A 25,841-nucleotide genomic window follows, 5' to 3' on the forward strand; every position below is an offset into this window, starting at 1 on the left:
AGATACACATTTAGGTGAAAAAATATCTAAGTCTAGAACTCAACTCTATTTAGGAGAGTTTGTATAGGGAGAGTTTGTTCATCAGCGTATACTGATTCTGTCCAGGAAAGTAACTGGAGTGTAAGTCAAGAGCAGAGTGTATTTGGTTTTACTCAGGCCTTTACAGAGAGTGATAAACCAATTGACCAATGTCACCAATGGCAACTTCATTCCAGGTACTCAACACAGAATACAAAAAACTTGTATCAATCTGTTCTCACAGCAGTCACATTCATGATGATACTACACATGTATAACCAGTACACCTATTTAGCCCTTATTTCAAATGTCATACAAAAAAAAAACCAAACAGGTCACAATATACATGAGTCTTTTCTTCTCTTAGAGTCCAACTTTCTCATTATATGCACATGTAAGCAACTACATACTTGGTGTATCTATTAACATCAAAACAAATATTTATAGATTCAAAAATACACGATTTTCTTCACAATTACCTTCCTTTGATGTCTCTACTATATTGCATTTAGGATAGAATACCTACTTTTATAAAGGGCACATATTGATAGGAATTAATTAGAAGTGGGGTGCCTGGGTGGCTCAATCAGTTAAGCATCTCACTTCGGCTCAGGCCATGATCTCACGGTTCGTGGGTTCGAGCCCTGCATCAGGCTCTGTGCTGACAGCTCAGAGCCTGGAGCCTGCTTCAGATTCTGTCTCCCCCTCTCTGCCCCTCTCCCGCTCACACTCTGCCTCTCTCTCTCTCTCTCAAAAAACAAACATTAAAAAATTTTTTTAAAGAATTAATTATAAGATAGAAAAATGGGCATAAAATATTATAAAAAGGGTACATTGGGTCTGATAAAGCAGAAAACTTTATATGTAGACCAACTATATTAAGACACTATATGAAGACACTAAGACACTACAGTTTATCAAATGCCCTGTTAATTGACATCTGTCTCCCTCCCAGTTTTTTGCTGTTTCAAACAAAAGTGCTATCAATAGTCCACACACCTCCTGAAACACATATAAAAGTTACATGTTTATAAATATCTTCCCCCAGTCAGAAGGTCATCTTTTGTTTTATGTGGTTTTTCTCATGCCCAGTGTTCTTAGTCTGCTTGCAGTTAAACTGAATGATGTTTACTTTATGGATGTCTATTTACTGATGTGAAATCTACCACTGTGTTAAATTTGCATAAACTTGCTATAGTTTATTTATTTATTTATTTATTTATTTATTTATTTATTTATTTTGGCTATAGTTAAATTTGTTGATGTTTGTGCTTTCTGTGTCTTAAATTCTAAAAATCTTTATGTCCAGGTCATAGGGATATTCTCCCATTTTCATCTAAAAGTTTCAAATTCTTACCTGAAAAACAAATAACCCAGTGAAGAAATGGGCAGAAAACATGAATAGACACTTCTCTAAAGAAGACATCAGCATGGCCAACAGGCACATGAAAAGATGCTCAACGTCGCTCCTCATCAGGGAAATACAAATCAAAACCACACTCAGATATCACCTCACGCCAGTCAGAGTGGCCAAAATGAACAAATCAGGAGACTATAGATGCTGGAGAGGATGTGGAGAAACGGGAACCCTCTTGCACTGTTGGGGGGAATGCAAATTGGTGCAGCCACTCTGGAAAGCAGTGTGGAGGTTCCTCAGAAAATTAAAAATAGACCTACCCTATGACCCAGCAATAGCACTGCTAGGAATTTACCCAAGGGATACAGGAGTACTGATGCATAGGGGCACTTGTACCCCAATGTTTATAGCAGCATTCTCAACAATAGCCAAATTATGGAAAGAGCCTAAATGTCCATCAACTGAAGAATGAATAAAAAAATTGTGGTTTATATACACAATGGAGTACTACGTGGCAATGAGAAAGAATGAAATATGGCCCTTTGTAGCAACGTGGATGGAACTGGAGAGTGTGATGCTAAGTGAAATAAGCCATACAGAGAAATACAGATACCATATGGTTTCACTCTTATGTGGATTCTGAGAAACTTAACAGGAACCCATGGGGAAGGGGAAGGAAAAAAAAAAAGAGAGGTTAGAATGGGAGAGAGTCAAAGCATAAGAGACTCTTAAAAACTGAGAACAAACTGAGGGTTGATGGGGGGTGGGATGGAGGGGAGGGTGGGTGATGGGTATTGAGGAGGGCACCTTTTGGGATGAGCACTGGGTATTGTATGGAAACCAATTTGACAATAAACTTCATATATTGAAAAAAAAAAGTTTCAAATTCTTGCTTCTCAGGTTAAGTCTTTTAATCCACCTGGAATTTATATTTGGGTACCATGGGAGAGATCTTCAGGTTTTCTACACCATCAATTGTCCCAGTATCATCACTGTGCTCCCTGATGTGTGATGAGCAATGATGCCTCTCTCACATATCGAATTCCCATGTATGTGTGGTACTATTTCTAAACTCCCTATTCAACTTCATTGGTCCATTGGAACCAACTTCCTTGGTCCCTAAAAATATCACAATCTGCCCTAGTTTTTAAAGTTTTGACAAGTTTTCTCCACTAAGGAATTGTACATATATTAGATTCTGTTTGGTTTTTAACTCTAAGAAATAGTTCCTTTTGTCTGTGTCTCCCTCTCTCCCTCTGCCCCTCCTCCCCCCACCTCAAAAAATTAATAAACATTAAAAGAAAATTTTAACATAAAAAAAGGACGGGAGCACTGGGGTGTCTCAGTCGGTTAAGCGTCCAACTTTGACTTAGGTCATGATCTCACAGTTCTTGGTTTGGAGCCTCCTGTCCGGCTCTGTGCTGACAGCTCAGAGCCTGGAGCCTGCTTCAGAGTCTGTCTCCCTCTCTCTCTGCCCCTCCCCCACTCACTCTTGCATGCTCTCTCAAAAAATGAATAATCATTAAAAAAATTTTTTTTAAGGAATAGTTTCTTATGACAGTTCAAAGTTCTACTTCTGTGTTGCCATTATAGAAGAACACAACTGATTTTTGTATATTAAACTTCTATCCATCCACACTAGCCTTGCTAAAGTTTCTTATTTCTTCTAGTAGTGTCTGCAGGCTCCCTTGGCTTTTCTACATAGACTATAATTCCATGAGTAGTGGTTACTTTTCTTCCCTCTCCGTTCCATATACTTCTACTTCTTTTCCATACTGGCTAGGGCATCGAGAATAATGTTGAGAATAACTGGTAATAGCAGGCATTCTTATCTTCATTCCAGATTTTAAGGGGCTGCTTCTAATATTTACCACTTAACAATTGTTGCTGTTTTAGGTTAGAAATTCTTTATCACATTCAAACAATTCCCCCTTCTTAGTTTGCTTCAAGTTTTTTATCTTGCCTTGAATTCTATCAAATGCATTTTGTATATTTACTAATTGTATATTTTTCCTCTTCGCTTACAATCATGGTGAATGATATAACACTTTAATTACACCATTCTTGCATTCCTAAAATAAACACCATTGCTATTGATGGTTATTTATTATTTCGTTACATAAACATAAAGAGATTCGGTTTGCTAATATCTTAAGATGTTTGCATCTGTATTCACGAGGGATACTGATCTATAAATTCTTCCCTATGGTCTTTGGTTTGGGTATCAAGTTAGTACTAGTCTCAGAATGATATAGGATCCTAGCTTTCCTTCTTTTGCTGTAGGAACAGAGTACATGAGGTTAGGATTATCTGACGCTAGAATATTCATAAAAGCACCAATAAAAAAAAAAAAACATGTTAGCCTAGATCAGTTTCTCAACCTCGGCACTACTGACATTTGAGGCCAGATAATTCTTTGTCATGGGGGCCTGTCCTGTATATTATAGGATTTGTAGCAGCAACCCCAGCCTCTGCCAACCAGATGTCAGGAGTATCTCTACTCCAAGTTGTGATGATCAAAAATGTGTCCTGATATTGACAGAATGGAACGGGACTGGAAGGGGATGCAAAACCACTGGCCTACAGTAACTGTTTAAATTTAAATCAGATGTACTTGGGCATTTTTTTCCTTGAGACATCTTGGCAGATTATTACTCTATGACACTCTGCATTTCACCTCAACTTTCAAAGTTATAGACTTAAAACATATAACAATAGTCTCATTTTCTAAATTTTTCTTTTTTCTCATTACTTTTTATTCATTGCTATTCTTCTGTGATTAATCTTACCAGAGTTCAGCATGTTTTATTATTCTTGATTAGCTTTTAGTTTTGTGGATTCTACTGTTATCATTTTCTTTCATTAGTTTGTACTTTTAAATGCATTATTTTCTTTTTTTCCACTTACTGCGGATGATTGTTTTTCTGTTTCCTAGCCTCTGTTTTAGGCAGTTTTGTTCACCAATTTCAGTTTCTTACTTTAAGTTCAAAGTACTTTTTAATATTTAAAACTTTTCTCCTTGAAATGCTCAGAAATGTGTTCAATTTCCCAACATAAATCATAATCTATAGGGGTATTTTAGCTATATTTGATTTCAAATGATCATTGCATTGTAGGCAGAGAATACGATCTATAAAATACCCATCTTAGTAATTTGATGAATCTTTCTTTCTCACTATGGAAGTGGTCACCTTTTATACATGTTACATGATGTTAAAACATACTGCAGAATGCATGCTTCTATATTGACTTATTGGACCAGGGCTTTTTAAACTAAACGTTAAAACCCACTAGTGGGGCATAAGATCAATCAGATAGGTTGTGACTAGCACTTTTTTAAATGAGGGAAAAGAAAAATGATCATAGCGCACATCATTTTTCTTTCCTAATTTTAATATATCTGACATCAGGTCACTCACACAATGAATTACACGATATAGTTCAATGGCCGCACTTTTTAAAAATTTCCTAGTAGCACAAAAAATCATGTTGCATATTATAATCAAAAGCCTACACATAGGGGCACCTGAGTGGCTCAGTGGGTTAAGCGTCGGACTCCTGATTTCGGCTTAGATCATGATCTCACAGTTTGTGAATTCAAGCCCTGCATCGGGCTCTGCACAGGCAGTGAGGAACCTGCTTGGGATATTCTCTCTCTCCCTCTCTCTGCCCCTCCCCTGCATGCGCTCGCTCGCTCTCTCTCTCTCTCTCTCTATCGCTGACTCAAAACAAACTTTAAAATAAAGGGGGGGGGATGCCTAGGTGGCTCAGTCTGTTAAATGTCGGACTCTTGGTTTCAGCTCAGATTTTGATCTGATGGTTCATGGGTTCGAGCCCCAAGTCGGGCTCTGAGCTGACAGTGAGGAGACTGCCTGGAATTCTCTCTTTCTCCTCCCTCTCTCTTTCCCTCCTGGGCCTGTGCTGTCTTTCTCCCAAACTAAATAAACTTAAAAAAAAAAAAAAGGCTTACATATGATGACATGTAGTATATATACACATAAGTTCATTTATACTAGGCCACATATGCTTATCTCACTAAGGACAGCAGTCAAAAATGTTTGAAAAATATTCAATTACGTAAGTCAATCTTCGGGTGCCTGGGTGGGTTCAGTCATTAAGCATCCGACTTCAGCTCAGGTCATGATCTCACAGTTTGTGAGTTCAAGTCCCACATCAGGTGAGCTCCAGCTGTGCATCACATGAACACTAGCCCCACGTCAGGTAAAAGCACGAGCCCTGGGTGAGCCCCACTTCTCTCAGTCTCTCTCTGTCTCTTATGGGATTCTTTGTTTCACTGCCCCTTACTCACTTGCACCTTCCCTTTCTCTCAAAATAAAAAATTAAATCTTCAATGTCTTCGCTAATTTTTTATCTTTCATTTACTGACTACCAGAAGAGGTACAATAAAGGCTACCATTATGATTATGATTTGTTTGTTTCTACCTGTAACTCCACCAATTTTCAGTTAGGTGCCTTGGAGTGTTTCTGATGTATACAAACTCACAAATGTTTTCTCTCCACGATGGATTGACCCTTTTGTTTATATAGTTACACCCTTTAATGCCTAATAATGTTTTTGTCTTTAAGTCTATTTTCCCTGATTAATATAGCTATGCTAACTTGATTTTTTTTTTACACCAACTTGATTTTATTGGTATTTGCCAAATAGATCTTTTTCTGTCCCTCTAGTTAAGCCATTCTGTGACCTTCTGTTTTTAATTTGTCTCCTATTAACAGTAGAGCCATAGATTTTTAAAATCAATCTATGTCGTATTTTAACCTGATGGATTTAATCCGCATATATTTTTTTTTTTTTTGAGAGAGAGAGAGAAAGAGAATGCAAGTGGGGTAGGAGCAGAAAGAGGGAGAAAGAGAGAATCCCAAACAGGTTCCATGCTGTCAGTGCAAAGCCTGACATGGGGTTCAATCCCACGGATCATGAGATCACGACCTGAGCTAAAATCAAGAGTCAGATGCTCAACCGAATGAGCCATACAGGGGCCCCTCCATTTATACTTTTTTAATTACTGAAATGTTTGGGTTGATTTCTACATTTTATTTTCCTTTTTTTGTGCCATTTTTTTCACTTCAGCTGTCTACAGAAGAAAGTCTGTTTCCTCATTTATTTTTCCCTCCAATGGTTTGAGAAGTACTCCATCCCTCCCATCAATTCCCAGTCTCCGACACTCATAAAAACACTAGTCTCTATTTCCTCTCTTCTTTGCTATCAGAATTCTTACTTGTTTCCATTGGAACTTTTCCTATCTTCCATGTCTCTTGAATAGAAAATATGAAAGGGAAGTATCACTTTGTGCTATATTCTGGGTAAGTTCCTCAGACTATATTTTGGTTCACTAACTATGTCTCAATGGTTTCTGATTCACTTACTATATATTTCATTACAAATTGCTCTGTTTAACATTTCCAGAGAAATGTGGCAGCATAGTTCCTCACGTTTACTTTTGCTTCCTCTAAAATACCCGCTAAACTAAGAGTAGAGGGATTTTTTTTTTAAGAAAACTCATTAGAAAAAGAAGATAGAGGAGGCAACAAGAACTATTTTTAGAAGGTAGAAAACATATGGGCAAGTAGTAATTTATTTAACAGACTCCAGAAAGCAAATTCCTAAGACAGCCCTGCGAAAGCAAAAAGGCAACCCAATTTACACCTCAGGACACCAGGAAACAGAAAACTGGTAGCAAGATGTAACAAAGACAAGACTGAAAATAGTGTGCTTGGTACAAGGCCTGGTGGACAAGCAGTTCTCTGGATTCCCTCCCCAGTTCTGCACCAAAAGGCAATACCCTGCCCCCACCCCAAACTCTGCTATCAGATGACTGGAGGTTTATCTTCTGGATGAGGTACAACAGCCTCCGGTGTCAGGGACACCAGGCTCAGCTCAAGGTGAGAAAACCAAACTGAAAATAGCAAAGTTAAGAATTCCAAGTAGAATACTGAGAGATCAAAATCTTCCTCCTCAACTCAGCTTCCAGAATTCATGCAGTCAGGTGCTCAAACTCCAGCCAGATCAGAAGGCCCTCCTCTGTGGAACATGTGCAACCCAAGAGGACAGATCTAGAAATGTTAAACCAGAAACTCCAATGAAACAGTCTGTGTCTCTACAGTAAAAGCCACCACAAGCTTGGAGCTCTGGTCAGTTTAACACTCACTGTCACTATGAGCAAAGTATCAAAGATCACCTCTCACAGGATCCCTCCCCTAACATGAATGATGAACCCAAGGCAGAAGGGGGGGGGGGGCAGGAATCTTGGGAGAAGACAAGAAACAAAAAAGATGTTTTTTTTTAACTATCACTAATAGTTTCTCAAAAAGATAAGATCTATTAGAAAGATCAATAAAATAAGAGTTGGATGACTTTTAAAAGGAACACGCAGACAATTTAAAGCAAAACTTGACAGTAGCAATGACAAGTTCAATAGAAAGGTAGGAACATAAAGTTGAGTCAATTTCCCAGAAGTAGAGCAAATAGAAAACAAAAGTACGGGGTACCTGGTTGAAAAAGACCCCACCACAATGAGTCTCATGCAAAGGATTAGGATTTTTGATAGTTTAGGACTTTAATACCAACATCAAGAAAAAGAATAGAATGGAGTCAAATCTTCAAAACTCTTAAGGAACACTGTTTCCTAATGAGAAGTTTCTATTTAGCCATCAATCAAGTGTCAAGATATATTAACAACATTTCAGGCTTGAAAGCTTCGCCCCCTGCATGCCACTTTCCCAGGGAGCTAGGAGAAGTTGCATTTCCTCCAAATGGGTTTATACCAACCAGAGAAGAGAAAAACATGGCATCCAGGAGACAGGAAATTCAACAGAGGAGAGAAATAAAGGGAATACCCCAAGAGGTGGTGAATCGCAGGTGATCCCAGGGCACAGCTATGCACCAAATCAAAAGGGCAACCAGAACGAATCCGAGAATGTCAATCGGCTCTGAGGGATTTCTTCAAGAAGAGGCTGATAGAATTATCTATGCATCTGAAAATACCACAAGGAAGTTGAGGTTGGAAGAGAAATGCTGAGTTCAACTTCAATAAGAAACAGATTCAGAGAAAAGCAAACACGGGAATAAACAAAACAGATATTAAAATCAGAGAGAATAAAAAATAGGGCAGGCAAGAAGTAATCGTTCTTCACCATATGGCTCTGTGAGCAGGATTTATATAGTCATAATAATGCCAAGTATGGCTATTATGCAAGGATAAAAACTCAGAAGTCAGCATGTTTGTATGGGACCAGGAAGAGGGTATAAGAGTAAATTATCTTTCGTGGTGAGAAGTCAACAAATAATGGCTAAAGACACACACACAATCACGAAGCCTGTTATTTATACATATACAGTTGACCCTGGGACAACTCAGCGGTTGGGGCACTGACCCACCATATAGTCAAAAATCCAGATATAACTTTTGATTCCCCCCAAATTTAACTACTAATAGCCTACTGTGGACCAGAAGCTTTACCACTAACAAAAACACATATTTTGTATGTTATATGTATTTTATATTGTCATCTTCTAATAAAATAAGCTAGAGAAGAAATGTTATTTAAAAACTCATAAAGAAGAGAAAATGCATTTACAGTACTGTATTTATCTTTAAAAATCTGCATAAAGGTGGACCCATGCAGTTCAAACCCATGCTGTTCAAGGAACAACTGTATATGTAAATAAAAGAATCCATTAGAAGAAGTAAAATGGTTGGCGAGAGGAAGACAGGGGAGAGAGAATTTGTCAGTAATTCTCTTATCTCGAATTTAAGTTCTAATCATGCTGCTTGAATGTTTCTCAGTCCTATGGACCTTTTCCCCAGAAGCTGATCAATGTTAGATTGTGAGTTCATCTTTGGTAGAGCTTCATCAATGAGACACTGCTGGGCCTTAGTTGAGGCTCTCCATATGCTTCTTTCAGACACTCCAGAGCATTTCCAACCTCAGACCACATCCATGTTGTATCTCAGCTTGAGAGTTCTTAGGCTAAGCGGGTAGTATAAACCCTTATAGTGGATGCCATGGTGTATCTCTTGGATCCTCCCTCAAGATCTGGGCACTCAGTTCTCCCGGTTGCCAGAGGTGAGGGCTGCTGATGGCCCATAGCTGCATCCTTCTCCTGAACTGCCCTATACTCTCTACAGAAAGAAACTGCCTCTCCTGGTGTTACACTTCTCCCAAGGTTATACCTCTCCCTGGGGCAGCCCCTCCACACTGGTCTGGCCTTCTTGCTCAGTTGGACAACTGCAGGGCCATCCCAGCTCCTAAGTCCCTCTGGGGAAAAACTACAAGGCAACAGCACTGAAGTTCAAATTCTCACTCTGCCCAATCCTGCTGCCCTTGCTCCCTTTCATGTATTATTCCTGACAACCTCCTCCAGCCCCCCACCCCTCCAGCACTGGCAATTTAATGCACTTCCTGCAGTAAATCTCAGAGTCTCAGAGTCTATTTCCTAGTATATTGATCTATGAAAATTCCAAACACAAATATAGATGAAGTCAGTTTCATGGTTATAAATTCTAGTGGAAGGCTCCCCTACCCTCACTCCACACAGAGCTATGCTGTGACAGACAACCTTCCTCATTGTCTTAGTGGTGGATAGGTTTATTGTGGTCCACCCTTTTACTGAAGGTCAAGTCCTCTAGTGTACTTACTTTATTCTGAGAACTTAGTTTCTTCCACCTGCCTGGTGCTGGCCAACGCCATTGTTATGGACTGAATTGTGGCTCCCCCCAAACCCCACCAATTTCATATGCTGAAGACCTAACCCCCAACACCTCAGAATGTGACTGCGTTTAGATATGGGGTCATTAAAGAGTGAATGAAGTTAAAATGAGGTCACCAGGGTGAGCCCTAATCCAACAGTGTCCTTTTATGAACAGGAAATTAGGACATAGATACACACAAAGGGAAGATCAGGTGAAGACACAGTGGGGAGACCACCCTCTACAAGCCAAGGGGAGAAGCCCTAGGAGAAACCAACAGTGCCAACACCCTGATCATGGACTCCAGCCTCCAGCACTGAAAGAAAATAAATGCCTGTTGTATAAGCCTCTTTGTGTGTAATGCTTTGTTAAAGCATCCCCAAAAAACTTCTGCCACTACGTTCCAGCCCTGAATGGACATCATAACCCAAGCCCCTCCTACTGGCCCTGCAATCTTCACGAATTCTCACCCCAGGGAATATCCCATATTCTGTATCAATAGCTCTGATTTTCAACTCATCCTTTTTGGGCAGCAGAGGGCTCCTGGGGGCTGGAGACTGTCCTGCCTCTAACAGATCAGTGATGTCTTTTCTTGAGTATTCTATGTGTCTAACAGAGGAGGGTGAGCAGGTTCCAGTTTATCTATCCTACCCCACTGCCCTATCATTTGCCCTGACAACTATAGGACTCATCTTCCCAGGAGACCTGAGCTCTTCCAGGGGCCTGAAGGACTGTCCCACTTCCCAACATCCTCTGTGTCACCTGGCACAGCAGACTGTGCTTTGCCAACAGGCACTCAGTAAGGATTGGATGAACACATTCACTAGCTGGGAAGAAGGATGGGCAGGTATGGAAGATGGTGGCAAGTGAGGAACAGGTTCCTTTCCTGGGGACAGAGGTTCTCTGCCTCCCTCTGGCTTCATCATCTCCAAATCTCACTATGCCTACACTTTGACCCCTGGGAACAGAGTACCAGAAAATAACCTCTTGTCCAGGAGCAGCTACACCAGAAATTCACCTTCAAGAGACAACTCCCAGAGGATGAAATCACAGCCCTGGAATACAAGCAGACCCGAAAAACCCCTTCCTCTCCAACTGGCCAACCAAGATGACTCAAAAGTGACTGAGAGGCAGTAGGGAAAGCCCTCACAAATTTCCCACAGGGAAAATTTGTGCCCAGGGCTCAAGCAAGGAGAGGCAAGGACATGCTGGGCCTATTGAGAGGAGTCCAGCTGGGGCTCACCACCCAGCTCTCGAGCCACTGCCACGGCTGTGTGACGAGGACACCCCTGTGCTAATGACTCTGGACACGTTTTTAATTAAATGCTGTATGCAGCACACAGAGAGAAAGGGGGGCAGAACATGGAGGTAGAAACAGCAGCTACGAGTACGTCATCTGGGGAAGATGTGCTCTCCGAACAGCAGCAAAGGAGACCCTTTCCATAGAACCCTGGACCCTTCTATCCAAGAAGAAGCAGAGGGTGGGGGGAGGAGGAGGGGGAGACAAGGGGCTCTGGCATCCCCACTATTTACGAAGTTGCAGTTTCCCCCTATTTTCATTCACTTGAAAAAGTCACTATTCCTTTTTCTGGGATCTTTACCTGCAAACATACATCCTGAACCTGCTGCAGCCATGGAGGCCTCAGCAGGGAGAGATCAAAAATTAGTGCAGGTCACCAGATGTCTGAGTACCAACTGTATCAGGGGCTAAGAATACAGACTGGAGAAGACAGGGCCCCTACCTTTGAGGAGTGTGCAAAGAGCAGTAATTCAATGATTCAAGTATTATGTCAAGTTTCTGACTGACAGGTGTCCAATGGGCTACAGGAACCAAAGATAATTTAAATCAGCATGGAGGGCAAGGGAAGGCTTCCTGGAAGAGGTGATCTTTCATCACAATTTAAAATTTAACTAGGAAACAAAGGGTGGGGTCAAGAACAAAGAGCATCTGAGGGGTGCATGGTGTTGGGGCCAAGGGCAGGACACAAGGTTTGGGGTACTACAAGAACATTTGTGGGCTGGAGTGGCAGGAAAATGGGAGACGAGAAGAGGAGTCCAGCCAGGAGGGAGGGGCAAGACAACCGGGGTCCTCATGGAAAGCAAGGCAAAGGGATCCGACTAAAATGCCACTCCATATTCCATGTCCCCTCAGTGAGCTAGTGCCCTCAGAGAATCCTTGACGATATGGCCCTGAGGGTATGAGGGAGGAACCTCGGGGCAGGGAGCTTTGTCAGGATGACGTTCCCCACCACATTTCTGCACTTCAGCCTGTTCTCCCCTCCTGGCTTCCACCTCTCAGAAGCACCCGTAGTTATCATTCACCCAGCACACTGACAGGAGCAAGTTATCCCACTGAACACCCCCAGGATGTGGCTCACAAGCTTCCTGCCCACATCCCCCTCACCACGTCACCCGCCTCAGAAGTGGCAGCCAGACGGTGGTTGGGAAGTTGTTCCTGAAGGTTCTCCACATCAAATCCACTCACACTAAACTGTGAAAACAGCAGCCTGTGAAGAGGCCCATGCTAACTCAAAGACCAGCAGGGATAAGACATCCTATCTAACGTAAGTAGCAACCACAAGCCGGGTGTCTCTGGGCTTATAAGCGCACACAAATATCTTGAAGAAGATACGAGGCACTGGCAACAAAGCTCGTCCACAAGCAGCAGGATCTGGGGAAGAAAGAATTTAGGATGGGACAGAGATTTGCACTCTGTGTCTTTGGTCTCAGGAACTTTTATCATGTGCATATACTGTTTTTATCAATAAAAAGATCAACAAGCTACACAAAAGATCATTCTTCAAGCAGAATGTGAAGTGCGTGTTTACAGGACGTGGCACAAAAGACTTGGGCCTCACATGTGACATTATCTAACGGAGGTGGGGCACAATGAGAAAAAACTGCAATGAGGAAAATACACAGTGTGATGGATCACATGCCTATGGGGGATGGGTCCAGTCTGTGTGCCTGGTGAGGCTTCTTTGAGGGGTCAACCATGTACAGATCAGTGGGAAGATGAGCTTGCCTCAAAGACATGCTCTCCAGTCCTAAGGAAAGGTTGGGGTGTCTGAGAAAGGGGGGCAAAGTCCAGGTCAGGGCTGACCTTGCAGGCCACTGTCACTATTCAGATGTTACTCTCAGAAACCACTGGAGGGTGTCATGCCTTCCCCATCTCACAATATGTCAAATGAGAGATTGAGATTAAGAAAGTTCTCAGACCTGCTTTGCTGGGTTTATAGAAGACGTGTGTAATCCACTCGAGGCCTCACAACTTACAAATAAAGAGAATTAAGTCCATTTATCCAATCATTTTTAAGGGACAAGAGTTCACACTAAAATCAGATACATTCTTTTCTAAATCCCCACATATAAAAAGAAAACCATCCCTTTCAAAAATGTTTTTCTAATTCTTAAATCTATTGATTCACTAAATTTTTGAGTGAGCTTTTTCTGGGATCTTAGTTTGGAGTACTTTTTTTATTTAATGGAGCTAGGTATCTTAGGAAAGTTTTTCCCCTGAGAATGTTTCAAATATATCTTCATTCCCCACAGAACGTGTATTGAGTGACTCAAAATTAACTTGCACTCATTCAAACCTCAAAAAAGAGTCAGAATGCATCTTCCTAAATCATTCCGACAAAGACATCAATGATGTCAAAACCCTGAGTTTTGAAACACAACTTCTGTTCTCTTTCTAGCCTTACTATTAAAATAGACTTTTTTCAGTTTGTCCCTAACACGATTGGCATTTTCTGTGCTGCCTACCGATTATAAACAGAACCAATTTTAAAACCAAACTAGGGCTCTTTCTGCAATATTCAAGATGTATTACCATCTGGTCTTATATCGGCATTTTTAACGGGTCCAAAATCTCTTTATTACGAAGTATTATCACAAATGATCCATATCCCTTTCAAAGCACACATTCTTTTCAAGACACTTTCAAGTCACAAACTTTGAAAGCTCACTTAATTTTTCAAGCTATATCAGACATGAGAATGTCAACCATAGTTACATACACAACTGATTTATCACAGATATAACTTGGTAATACTGACCAAAGCTAGTCTTTTAGGAATTACTAACCTGAGAAAACACAGCATACCAGCATACCTGAGTACCTGGAAGCTTAACAGGAGGTGAAGGGTCTTTATTTGCAATGTACATCCTATGTAAAAGATATGAACCTTTCCAACAGACTAAGAAGCATCCCTAAAACTTACACAATCCATCATCACTTCCAAACACAAAAAAGACAAGAGCATTTCTTTAGAAGATGCTTAGCAAAAATCAGCATCCAGGATAAAATAGAAAATGGCAGGTAAGGAGATCAAGATGGGAATTCCAAGTGACTATGGTAGATGCCACTCCAAGACACTGCCCTTAGCAAGAGAATGGCCGTGATGAGGAACAGACTGTCCCAAAAACGTGTCAACAGTTTGTAAAATAAATGAGATCACCTGGTATTTAAATAAACCTTTAGATCACATTTGTCTTTTTCTAATATTTTCCTTCCACCTGATTTTAAAAACAAAATGAAAATAGGGCGCCTGGGTGGCCCAGTCAGTTGGGCGTCCGACTTCAGCTCAGGACATGATCTCATGTTTCGTGGGTTCGGGCCCTGCGTCAGGCTCTGTGCTGACAGCTCGGAGCCTGGGGCCTGCTTCGGATTCTGTGTCTCCCTCTCTCTCTGCCTCCCCGGCTCAGGCTTTGTCTCGGTCTCTCAAAAATAAATTTTAAAAAAATTTTTTAATTAAAAAAAAAAAGAAAGAAAAGTGTTGTTGTTTTTTTTTTTAAATCTCTTTCAGGTCATTCATTCAACAATCTTGCGTACTGATTCCATACAAGGATGGATGCTCCTCCTTCTCCCAGAGTGGCAAGACATAATGATTACTAGCCTTCTTCTCATTGCCATGATTATCAGCCCCTGTCAACGCGCGCGCGCGCGCGCGCGCACACACACACACACACACACACACACACACACACACACACACACACAAATGCAAAGACTTCTCTGCCATCTCAAAGCATCACAGGTAGTTAGTTATTCAACAGCAATCCTCTTTAAAAAGCCTAACTGCTCAATAGGGGCACCTGGGTGGCTCAGTTGGTTAAGCATCTGACTTCAACTCAGGTCATGATCTCGCAGTGAGTGAGTTCGAGCCCCATATCGGGCTCTGTGCCTACAGTTCAGAGCCTGGAGCCTGCTTGGGATTATGTGTCTCCCTCTCTCTCTGCTCCTCCCCAGCTTACACTCTGTCTCACTCTCAAAAATAAATAAACACTAAAAAAATAATAAATAAATAAATAAAAATAAAGACTAACTGGTCCAACCTAACCATTATCGTTGGATAACGCAGGAGTTCACCAAGCTAACCTACCCCATTTCATCACATCTCTGTCAACCGCCTCCCTGGAAAATAAGAGTGGGGAGGGGATCAGCGTTCTTGTGACAATTTTTTTTTTTAATATAATGGGGCACCTGGAGGGCTCAGTCAGTTGGGTGTCTGACTTCGACTCAGGTCAGGATCTCACGGTTTGAGAGTTCAAGCCCTGCAGCGGGCTCCCAGCTAACAGTGCAGAGCCCGCTTGGGCTTCTCTGTCTCTCCTTCTCAGCCCTTCACCTGCTTGTGTGCTCTCAAAATAAATAAATAATCCTGCTTCGGATTCTGTGTCTCCTTCTTTCTGCCCCTCTCCTGCTCACATGAGTGCACTTAAAAAAAAAATTTTTTTTAAGTCTATCAACATGTAAATGTTGCTTTAAAAAGTGTTTTAAATATTTAATATTACAAATACATATAGGAACCTAAAGGATAAAAGGAACAACCCTAAACAATACAACCAGAGAGGACCACAAAGCTTTAAAATATGAACTATAGGGGCGCCTGGGTGGCTCAGTCAGTTGGGCGTCCGACTTCGGCTCAGGTCATGATCTCGCGGTTTGTGGGTTTGAGCCCTGCATCGGGATCTGTGCTGACAGCTCAGAGCCTGGAACCTGCTTCAGATTCTGTGTCTCCTCCTCTCTCTGCCCCTCCCATGCTCATGCTTTGTCTGTCTCTTTCTCTTAATAATAAATGTTAAGAAAGATAAATAAATAAATAAATAAATAAATAAATAAATAAATAAAAATATGAAATATAAACGCACGCGTGCGTGCGCACACACACAATAAAGCTACTCTTCATAGTTAAAGTGGGGAAAAATAGAACTCCTACATTTTTTCATTTAACTTGAAACCAACTTGGGAATAAACTGAATGTATTACAGAAATTAACACAGATCATGATATGATAGGCCAATGCCAACATTTTATAGGCAAGAATTTAGAGGATTTAAATGAAATACTTGCTAAAGTGGTAAAATCGTTTTAGAAGAAAAAGAAAACCCTTTTCAAAAGCAACATTCTAATTCCATATGCATTATGCAACAGTCTCTTCCTATTCAAAGAAATGGAACAAAATTTTCAAGATAACCCAACTGATCAGGCATGCCATATGAAACCAGAATTTCCTCATAGTTTTTCCTGGTTATGAGATTAAGTACATCAAATGTAGTATTATTCTCCCAAAGGAAAGGCTTGTTCAGTATTTCTTCACAGTCACGTCCTCATTCAAACACCCATATGATAAAATCAAAACAGCTCTATTAGGCACATGGACAAGTCTGAATAACTATTATTCTATTGGGAAATCACCACCCCTCATACCATCTCTTTCTTTACATATGTAAATGATGGTGTGGATCCAGAGCCCACCACCAGCCACCACAACCAAATTACCCTCCAGGGACCTCAAAGGGACTTGTTATTCTTGCTTTAGCATTTAAAAAAAAAAAAAAAAAAAAAGGAGGCAAGAGGAAGGAAGAGCTATTTTCAGGAATCAGAATTTCTCTTGATTAGATTTCTGGCTCACTGTAAATGTTTATACTCTGAAATGCATTACCCTCTGCTTCTAAATGTTTGGCATTTTCTAGAGCCAAGATAAGGTACAGTGTTTCCAATATAAACTGCGTCAAGTAATATATGCCTAGTTTTGCAGGGAGCATTTGGTCAAATTCTAATATTGCCTCTTGGGAGCCAACACCACCTTCCAGCAGCCAATCTGTGCAGAATAGAATTTTAAACACACACAGAGCAGACACAGCCCTTCCAGCAGACACAGCCCTTTCTTCTCCCACTGAGGAATGTCACATGAGACATCTTGCATGACACTTATCACTAAGAATATAGATCTTCCTGTTAAGGTAATGAATTAATCACAAAATGCACAAAGTACATTCCTCTTACCCCAGCATTAAAAAACATGGTGGTTTCTACCAAGGTTGAGATGAAACTTAATGTCATTGCTTAAGCTTATAAACCACTGCACAATTAATAAGAATTAATAGCACATGCACATTTCTTCAGGCTGCAAATGTTAGCTGAGAAAATGCACGTCAGAGGGCTTCCTAACACCCAAACAGGATTATCCACAGACAGAAAGTAGATTATCCATAAGCAGAAAGTGTTCAATTATCTTAGTTTTTCTTGATTGTAATAAATGTTTTTGTTTGCATTGCCAGTGAAAACTTGACAAAGGACCTCCCATTTCTCTTTCATTAAAATGTGCACATGATTTTCATCCAAACCTTACACAGATATAAGGGGCAGAGAGAGGATGTACTGTAATATTGTACTCATCTGGTTGCATTAGGCTCAAAATACAAATCTCAAGGATATAGATTTGTCACATGTCAGCCCAAGCTGAAGGCATCCACCAAGAGAGTATTTTCCCTATTCAAGCTGGCAGCCAGAATTCACTGCCACAAACCGACATACTGATGAGAGGCAAGGCTCCCAGTATCCCTCTCCATTTCTTCTTAACCACCTCTTCCCTCTGCAGAGAAGCCATTTTACTAATTTATAAGTACCCTGACTCTCTTACCATCTACAAAAATTTACTCGTCAATAATAGTCAACTAAAAGCAAAAGCACATCCCACAGGAGTCAAAGAATAAAACACACAACAGCAGCACGGATCGATCAGCAGGACTCGGGCTACTTACTAAAGGCAGCCACCGCCAGGGCCAGGGTGACAATAATGGAGAACCAGGAGACCCACAACGCCTTCTTTCGGTAGTTCTGGGCTTCGTGAGGTTTGAGTCGAGTGCTGCTTTCTAGTAAGCCTGACAAAAACAAGGAGAAAAGGAAGTTAGACATTTCCTTATTAAGAAACCCACAGCCAGAGCTACACTTTCTTATCCAAGGATTGCAAACTGACAGCCTGTGGGCCAAGATGTGTTTTGTTTGGCCCACGCTGTGTTTTAACAATTAGGAGAGTTCACATGGAAATCGGGCTCTATGGCATCTCGTGAAAAATGATAGGCTATAGCAATACGGGACATGGATTCCTGCAGTGTGACAGCATTTGTACACTTTAGAAGGAGCCCACAGACCCACTCACCATATCGGTCATCCCCTGCCCTCATATTAACTCAGCTATGTAAGTGTTGCCCTAACAAGGCCCTTCAGTTAAGAAAACAGCACAATTAGTCCACGTTCAACTGGGCATTCAGGCTCCTCAGCTGTAGGCATTGATTTGCATTGATCCACCAGCACCGCCCCAACTTGGTCGAAGAAACCTTTCCCAAAGAGTCACGGACCCCAAATACCTTCATTGCTCCCTTCAACAATTAACAGGAAGAGAAGGAGGATTTCTCTTTGATCACAACCAACAACGGTCATCAGGCCTACATTATAGGCCATGTTTTCTTCCCTTCTCTTTCTGCTCTACAGTATGTATCGCTTTGTATCAAAGCTATGTCAAACAACTCTCAGATTATTAAAGAAAGCTAAAACTGGAGGTCACTTTCTGGGCAAGCCATGTGTAAGAAAGATTTGATTTTGTCTCTGATGCTTTCAATGTTGAGAGTCCTTGACACCAATAGAAATTCATGATGTCTTAAGAGGCAAGGCTCAAGCTTCATTTGCCTTGGGTTGAGGACTAAACCATCTTGAGCATGATCCTGATTTATACTTTTTCTTCTTCTTTGGAAATAGATCGTATATGTCATCTCTTAGTTGCATGAAGAACCAAATTCAGTGACGCATTCCGTATCAATAGGAGTTTAGAACATCTCTGGCTGAATAGCCCACAATACACCTTTCAGAGGTGGAGAAGCTTCATCCTAACGGCTCCAAATGATGAAGAAATAGGTGGTCAAAGCTTAGGCACCCATTTGTACAGTGTCTCATAGCATGCAACAGATCACACCTGGCACACCGCGTAAAATACATCATCCCATTTGACCAGGGGGGCGGCACACTCAGCTTCTGGCTGCTGAATACTGCACCCTCTTCAAAAATTACAACAAAGACCCTGTTAAAACTTCTCAATTCCATTTACTACCCAGACTCAAGCACTTTGAACAAGTCCTTAAACAAAGCAAGAGGAAATGTCAAGGAGACCGCCCAATGAACCCAGCCTACAGCCCAGAGATTTTTAAATAATCAAAACCTGTAGATTTACATCAGAGCAAAAGGTAGAGGAGGTTGCAAAAGGTAGATATAAACACATCTCTATTACCTCACTGTAAAAATCTCCCCAAACCTTCTTTAATACATGTACTTGAATGAAAAAAGAAAAAACCTCTCTTCTCAAATTCTGCCTTAGGTACAAATGATTTCAAATTAAAATCCCTTGTCTGTTTTTTTCCCTTTGTCTACTTTTCCCCTAGCTACCATACAACACCTTATTCTAATTTTCAACGACAATCACCCCAGTCTCCTGTTCTAGTCAACCTAGATCAAGTGAGTCCTACAGCCTCCCAATCATTTATTTTCCTTTTCCAGAAGGACATAAAAATTTTCCTCTCATTCTGGACAATTGATTTTGAGGAGAAGTGAAGCTGTAACACTCACGTACTGACTCAAATAAGCAGTTCATTTGCTACGTATTCTGACACCAACAATCTTAAGAGGCTTATCCACTGGGGGTAAAAACAAGGTTCCTTTTAGAGGATTTAATTTTCTAAGATAAAGGACAATGATCTGGGTTTTCCATTCTACCGTATAACATTTATTTTTCCTTCCAAAGCCAGCTGTTTGCAACAATAGGACTGGTCCTGACCACACACACCTGCCACATGCTTCACCCCACAGCGAACCAGCACTCTGCTGAAGGAGTCTCGGGGGTTGGCGCACGTGGGCTGCACTGCCCTAAGAGGGCACCTGAGTCCTCAAAGCAGCAGGACTGGAGATTCTTCCCCAGATCTGATCCTGTGTGTGTCCCCCACGAGAGATTTTCCATTTCAAAATTAGGGGTGCCTGGGTGGCTCAGTTGGTGAAGCAAGTGACTTCAGCTCAGGTCATGAGCCTGCAGCCCGTGGGGTCTGAGCCCCACATCGGGCTCTGTGCTGAGAGCTCAGCGCCTGGAGCCTGCTTCAGATTTTGTGTCTGTCTGTCTGTCTCTCTGTTCCTCCCCCCACTCGTACTCTGTCTCTCAAAAATAAAAAAATTAACATTAAAAAATATTTCAATAAAAAAATAAAAATTGGAATAATTGTAATGCAAAGACTGTCCAAGAAGGCAGGTACTTCCCCATTTCCAACCTTTGTTTATCATCTCCTCCTACTGGTTTTCCCCATAGAATGGAAAAACTTCTCCTCCTCCAAGGGGAGTATGATGACCTAGGAAGACCCATTAATGACCTGTCTACATACAGGTGCCTCTACCTCTGCCCCACACTGGCTGCACGCAAACTCACAAGCAGTGAGGAGGATTCCTAAAGTTTTCAGGAAGCTGTGCTTCATAAGTAAAAGGCAGCCCAGCCTAGAGAAGCTAAGGCAGGCCGCTTATTGCATGCAGGGCTGTGTCCCTTCCTAAACATAGTTGGCCTCCACATGCAGATTTCCAATCTCACTCAGATTCCATATATTAGTAACCTGGGCCTGACATTAGTAAGCTTAAGCATTGTATGAATGAAAGACTGATAACTTAGGATTTGAGAGGCAAATGCAAATATATGTGGTTAGGTTGAAGCCATTAGTCATTTCCATGCTAGTATGAATTAGTCCCAATTGCTTTCTCATAATAGTCACACTTGGATTTTTTTGAAAAATGGGGAATTTTTATTATATAGAAAGGTAGTAAGAAATGCAGAAGCATGTAACACTCTAAGCCTACTTAGGATTTGGAGCAGAATGAAGGGAAAATGCTTGTGTTAAGAAGAGTGGATATTAAAAGAATAGGGGTGGAAATCCCAAGATAAACTTAGCCTATTTATGGGTGTCTAACCCCTATAAGTATTAGACCACAGAACTCTTGCTCCCTGACTGCAAGGCTCAACCAAATGGCACTGCACTATCAGCTAGCTGGGTTTCTGGGAAGCAGCCCACATCACTTCTAAGGGGAAAATACCTCTAAAGTCCTAAAATACTGGCTAACAAAGCAAGCTTTTGATGGGAGTTAGACACAGTCTGCAACCAGGTCTAATAGCTCCAAAGGAAGTTAGGACAAGGACAAATACAGGTAACATGTCCAGGGTACCCACCCCCTTCCCCCCCCCACACACACACCCTATAGATATTTAGGCCTAGAAAAAAGCAAGCCAGGCATGATGGAGAGATGCACAGCAGGCGAGTGCTTCGGCTTCCTCCTCCCCGAACCCTCTCACCATTAGGGAAAAGGTAGCTGCAATCGAACTGTTCCCAAGGGATACAAAAATCGATATGGGAAAGATGCAGCCCCTTAAGAAAAAATAACACAAACACAAAAAATTACAATAAACCTCCCCAGGTAACCTGGTCTATTTAATAAAAATGACTCATCCATCATTAACTCTTTCCTGTCAGCAATAGGTCAAACAAAAGAATGTCACACTGACTTTCAGCTTTCAATGCCACACGGCACTGGGTTCTTTGGAGGACAGGGTCCATCCTAACAGAGAGGCTGTGTGTGATATACAGTGCTTTCACACAGTGACAGTTTATAAACAGTGAATGCTTTCATGCTATAATATAATGGAAAATGAAATTCACTTGACCAGTGAAAAAGAACCCTAAGATTTAATTCACAAGGGCTTGTTACACTTGAGCACGAGCTACAAAATGATGCTAAATATTAACTCGCCCTGGCACTTTTTTCTCCTCCTGCCGTTTTGTGGGGTGGGGAGAAATAGGCCAGCTTTTACAAATGACCTGCAATGCAACAAAAATAAGCTCAGCCCAGACTTCTTCTGTTGCTCTTCCATACAAAATGTTTAAATCCTACAATATTAGTTGCACAGAGGGAAAGGTAAGTAACGTGCCCCATAATAAAACCGATGGGTTTTGTCGGGTGCTGGTGATGTCACCCACCTTCGGGCTCTATCACAGTTACTAGTTGTGTCGGAACAGGGGGGAGAGGAACCGCAACAGAGGTTATGACTGGAACAGCCCCAGCTCTCCGGGAGCAATCCCGGCCGGTTCTCTGGGATTGCTGTTTCCATGTCATTCTATCTCACATGCCACAGTTTAAAATTTCTAAGAGGAAAAAGATCGTGCATCCGAACACTAAACCGGAATAAAAATGTACAGGAGATACTAAGAATAGGACGGAAAACCTGCTAAGACGAAAATATAAAAATCCGCCACAGCCAACAAAATAAGGCTTCCAAGAAAAGGGGGTGGAGTGGCGATGAGCCGGCTCCCCCTGAAAAGGGCCTGGCTGCAAGAATGCCGCTTCGGCCACTAACCAGTTTTAGCCCAACCACTGAGTCCTTTTTGAGGGGGCCGAGCTGAATTTGGATTAAGAAGCAGAGAATATAGACGTGGCCAAGAAAACGGCTCCCTCCAGGCGGAAAGGAAACGAAGCAGGGAGGGAAAGAGGGATGGAGGAGAAGAGGCACGAGAATGAACAACGGAGTCTCTCCGGTTTCGTGCGGGCAACTCAAAGGGGGCATCGGCTGTGTGTCGGGAAGTTAGGGTTGGCCTCCCAGGAAAGGGACGTTCTCAGGATTCCAGGCCAGTGTCTCAGGAGGGGCTGGGGACGTGCGCTCCAAAAAGCACCAGATTTCAGTGGCATCCATCCAGAGGAAGTTGGTGATCCAAGCACAAGTGCCCCGGTCCTCTGCTCCCATCACCGGGGCAGCGACCCGTGGTAAACTGGATCCCCTGTAAGTGAGGGCCGGGGGCCGCCGGACTTGCCTCTCCAGGGCAGCCAGCTAGGCTCTATGGACCAGCTCCCCGAGGCTAAACCCGCAGACGGAAGTTCTCCCGGGGAGCCGCCGGGGGTCGAAGGGGGCTTGGAAGGAGGATGTACTGAGCTCAGGACCCTCCGAGCTGAGCCAGGCCCGCAGTCCCCCGGGAGCATGGGGCTCCACAAGCAAAAACAACGCCCCCCCCGCAAACTTTTCCAGCGGGCTGGCCGAGAGGAGAGCACGGGCCCGCGCGGGGTCGGCCCGGAGGCTGCCCGGTTCTGGGGCTCCGGGGAAGGAGCGGCGCCCGGGCGGCGCCGGCCCCGGGAGGTGGGGCTGCCGCGCTCCGCGCCCTCGCGGGGAAGTCCCGGCCCCGCGCCCCCGAGCGCCCCGAGGCGCCGAGCACCGCGCCCCGCCAACCTGCGAGTCAGGAGAGGCGCGCCCGGAGCAGCGGCTCCTCGCCTCGCCTCGCCGGCCGGCCGGGAGAAAGGGGCCGTGCCGGCGTGCGCTCACCTCGATCCTCCAGCCCGTCGCTGAACTGGCCGCTCTCGCTGATCCGCAGCTGCCGCTCCTCGTCGGGCTTGGGCGTCTCTCGCGCTGGGTAGTTCTGCGGGCCCGGGCCGGGGGCGGCGGCCGAGGGCTCGTGGCCCCGGGGCGGCGCCGGGACCGCGGGGCCCGGGGGGCTGCGGCGCTCGCTGCCCGCGGCCGGCTCCATGGCGCGAGGCGGCGGGGACTCGAGTCAGAAGTGCGAGGCGCCGCGGCTCAGGACCGGCAGAGGGACGAACCGACCGCTCGCGGAGGGAGGACGGGCGCCGAGGAGCGGAGGTGTGCCGGCAGCAGGCGGGGCGGGGGTGTTGGAGAGCCGCGCGGTTAGCGCGGCGGGTGGCAGAGGCTGGGGCAGAGCGTCGCCGCCGCGCTCCGCCCACGGGGGCAGGTGCGGGCTGCAGGGACCCGCCCCAAGGCCCCGGCGCCCGAGCCGGAGCCCCGAGGCCGGTAGGGAGGGAGGGATCCTGCCGAGCCCGGCGCCCGGAGGCTCGCGGGAACTGGTGGGAGGCGGGGAGGAGGGGGTCTGACGAGGGTGTGACGGGAGACCGGCCCCACCCGCGCCGCGGGATGGTGCCCGGAGGGGACGCGCTCGGACCCGGTTCCCCAGCCGTCCGGGAAGGTGGCGGCCGCGTTCGCGCAGGAGAGCGGGCAGCGCCCTAATTTGACGTCCTTTCTCCTCCTGAGCTGCACTAGCTTCCGAGGCTGTGCAGGGTCTCCACCTGGGTTACCAGCCTCACTGCCCATCGCGGGAAAACGAGATTCACCTGCAGCCAAGCCCTCCCGGCTCTGGCTTTCCTCTAAGGAGCTTTGATTGCCCTCCCAATTTTTCTCTCCAGCTACTTAAGGGAACCGGGCAACCTTGGAACCACTCGAGCTCTAGAAGATATTTCGATGCCAAGGCTCCCCCATTGCAACTATCCCTGGGCCTTTGTCCTGGCTAGTCCCCTGCCAGCTCGCTATTTCCTCTCGTGGTATCCAAATCTTGCCATTTCTTCAAGACTTGGACGGAAGCCTCCCTCCTGCAAGAAGCCTCCCCTGACTGTCCCGGAGCAGCCGACCGCGCGGAGCCCGCACCCTCGAGCGGTCGGGCTAGTCTGCCCAACGAGACAACCACCTTGCCCACGCCAAGGCCCACGCCAGCTCTCTTGGAGCTCCGGGAGGTGCAGGGGGCGGGGAGCGGGGAGCTGTTGGGGACCGGTCGTTTATTAGATTAAGCTTGAATTGAACGGTATCAACATCCAAACTCCAGAGTCTAGATTTCATCTGTAGATGAACATCAGACTTCAAATTTAATGAGTCCCTTAAAATGCCAGTTCCTCACTTAAAGCCTGCCTACTTTTTTGAAGAAGCACGCTTTTTTGAAGAGTAACCAGTTTCCTTTCTCATTTTCATTTTGCCTACAACCGAAATCAGAGTGGAATTTAAATGTCTTTGTGGTGCAGTGGACACTAGAAACGGGAAGAATGTCTCGTTTTACTTTGTGTTGTCGGGTTGGGATGAGAAAATCTTAGTTGACCTTGGCCAACTCACTTTACCTTTTTTAACTTTTTTTAATGTTTATTTATTTTTGAGAGAGAGAGAGAGAGAGAGAGAGAGAGACCGAGCGCCAGCGGGGGTTGGGCAGAGAGAGAGGGAAACAGAATCTGAAGCAGGCTCCAGGCTCTGAGCCCTCAGCACAGGGCCAGACCCTGGGCTCGAACTCACCAACAGCTGGATCATGACTTGAGCCAAAGTCGGAGCCTTAACCTACTGAGGCACCCAGGCGCCCCTACTCACTTTACCTTTTTAACCACTAATTTCTTTACAGACTGAAAGGGTTGGACTAGGTCATTTCAAATGTCCTTTCTTGATAGGGAAAGAAGGAGCAAGGGAAGTAAGAAAAAATGAAAAGAAGGAAAATCACTGCTTGGATTTAAAAAACCATGAATACTTATACCACCAGTCCTGGTCCTGTCCTGGAGACAGACAAGCTTTCAGATACTGCAGACACCTTCCCCCACCTCGTTTGTTGCTCGTGCTCACCTAGACTTTTTCCCTCTAGGTTATCCCCACTTG

General features: G+C 43.8%; 1 protein-coding gene across 1 annotated transcript in view; it reads right to left on the reverse strand.

Moving 5' to 3' along the window:
* Nucleotides 1–23,955, reverse strand: part of TMEM163 (transmembrane protein 163) — a 238,725-nt gene extending 214,770 nt beyond the window's left edge. The window contains exons 1-2 of the mRNA XM_042994308.1: nt 23,754–23,955; nt 18,133–18,252 (exon numbers count right to left, since the gene is read on the reverse strand). Of these exons, the coding sequence (XP_042850242.1) occupies nt 18,133–18,252; nt 23,754–23,955 (322 nt within the window). The remainder of the gene's footprint in view (nt 1–18,132; nt 18,253–23,753) is intronic.
* Nucleotides 23,956–25,841: the final 1,886 nt, after the last annotated feature.

This window comes from Panthera tigris, chromosome C1 (assembly GCF_018350195.1).
Source record: "Panthera tigris isolate Pti1 chromosome C1, P.tigris_Pti1_mat1.1, whole genome shotgun sequence".
NCBI classification, from domain to species: domain Eukaryota; kingdom Metazoa; phylum Chordata; class Mammalia; order Carnivora; family Felidae; genus Panthera; species Panthera tigris.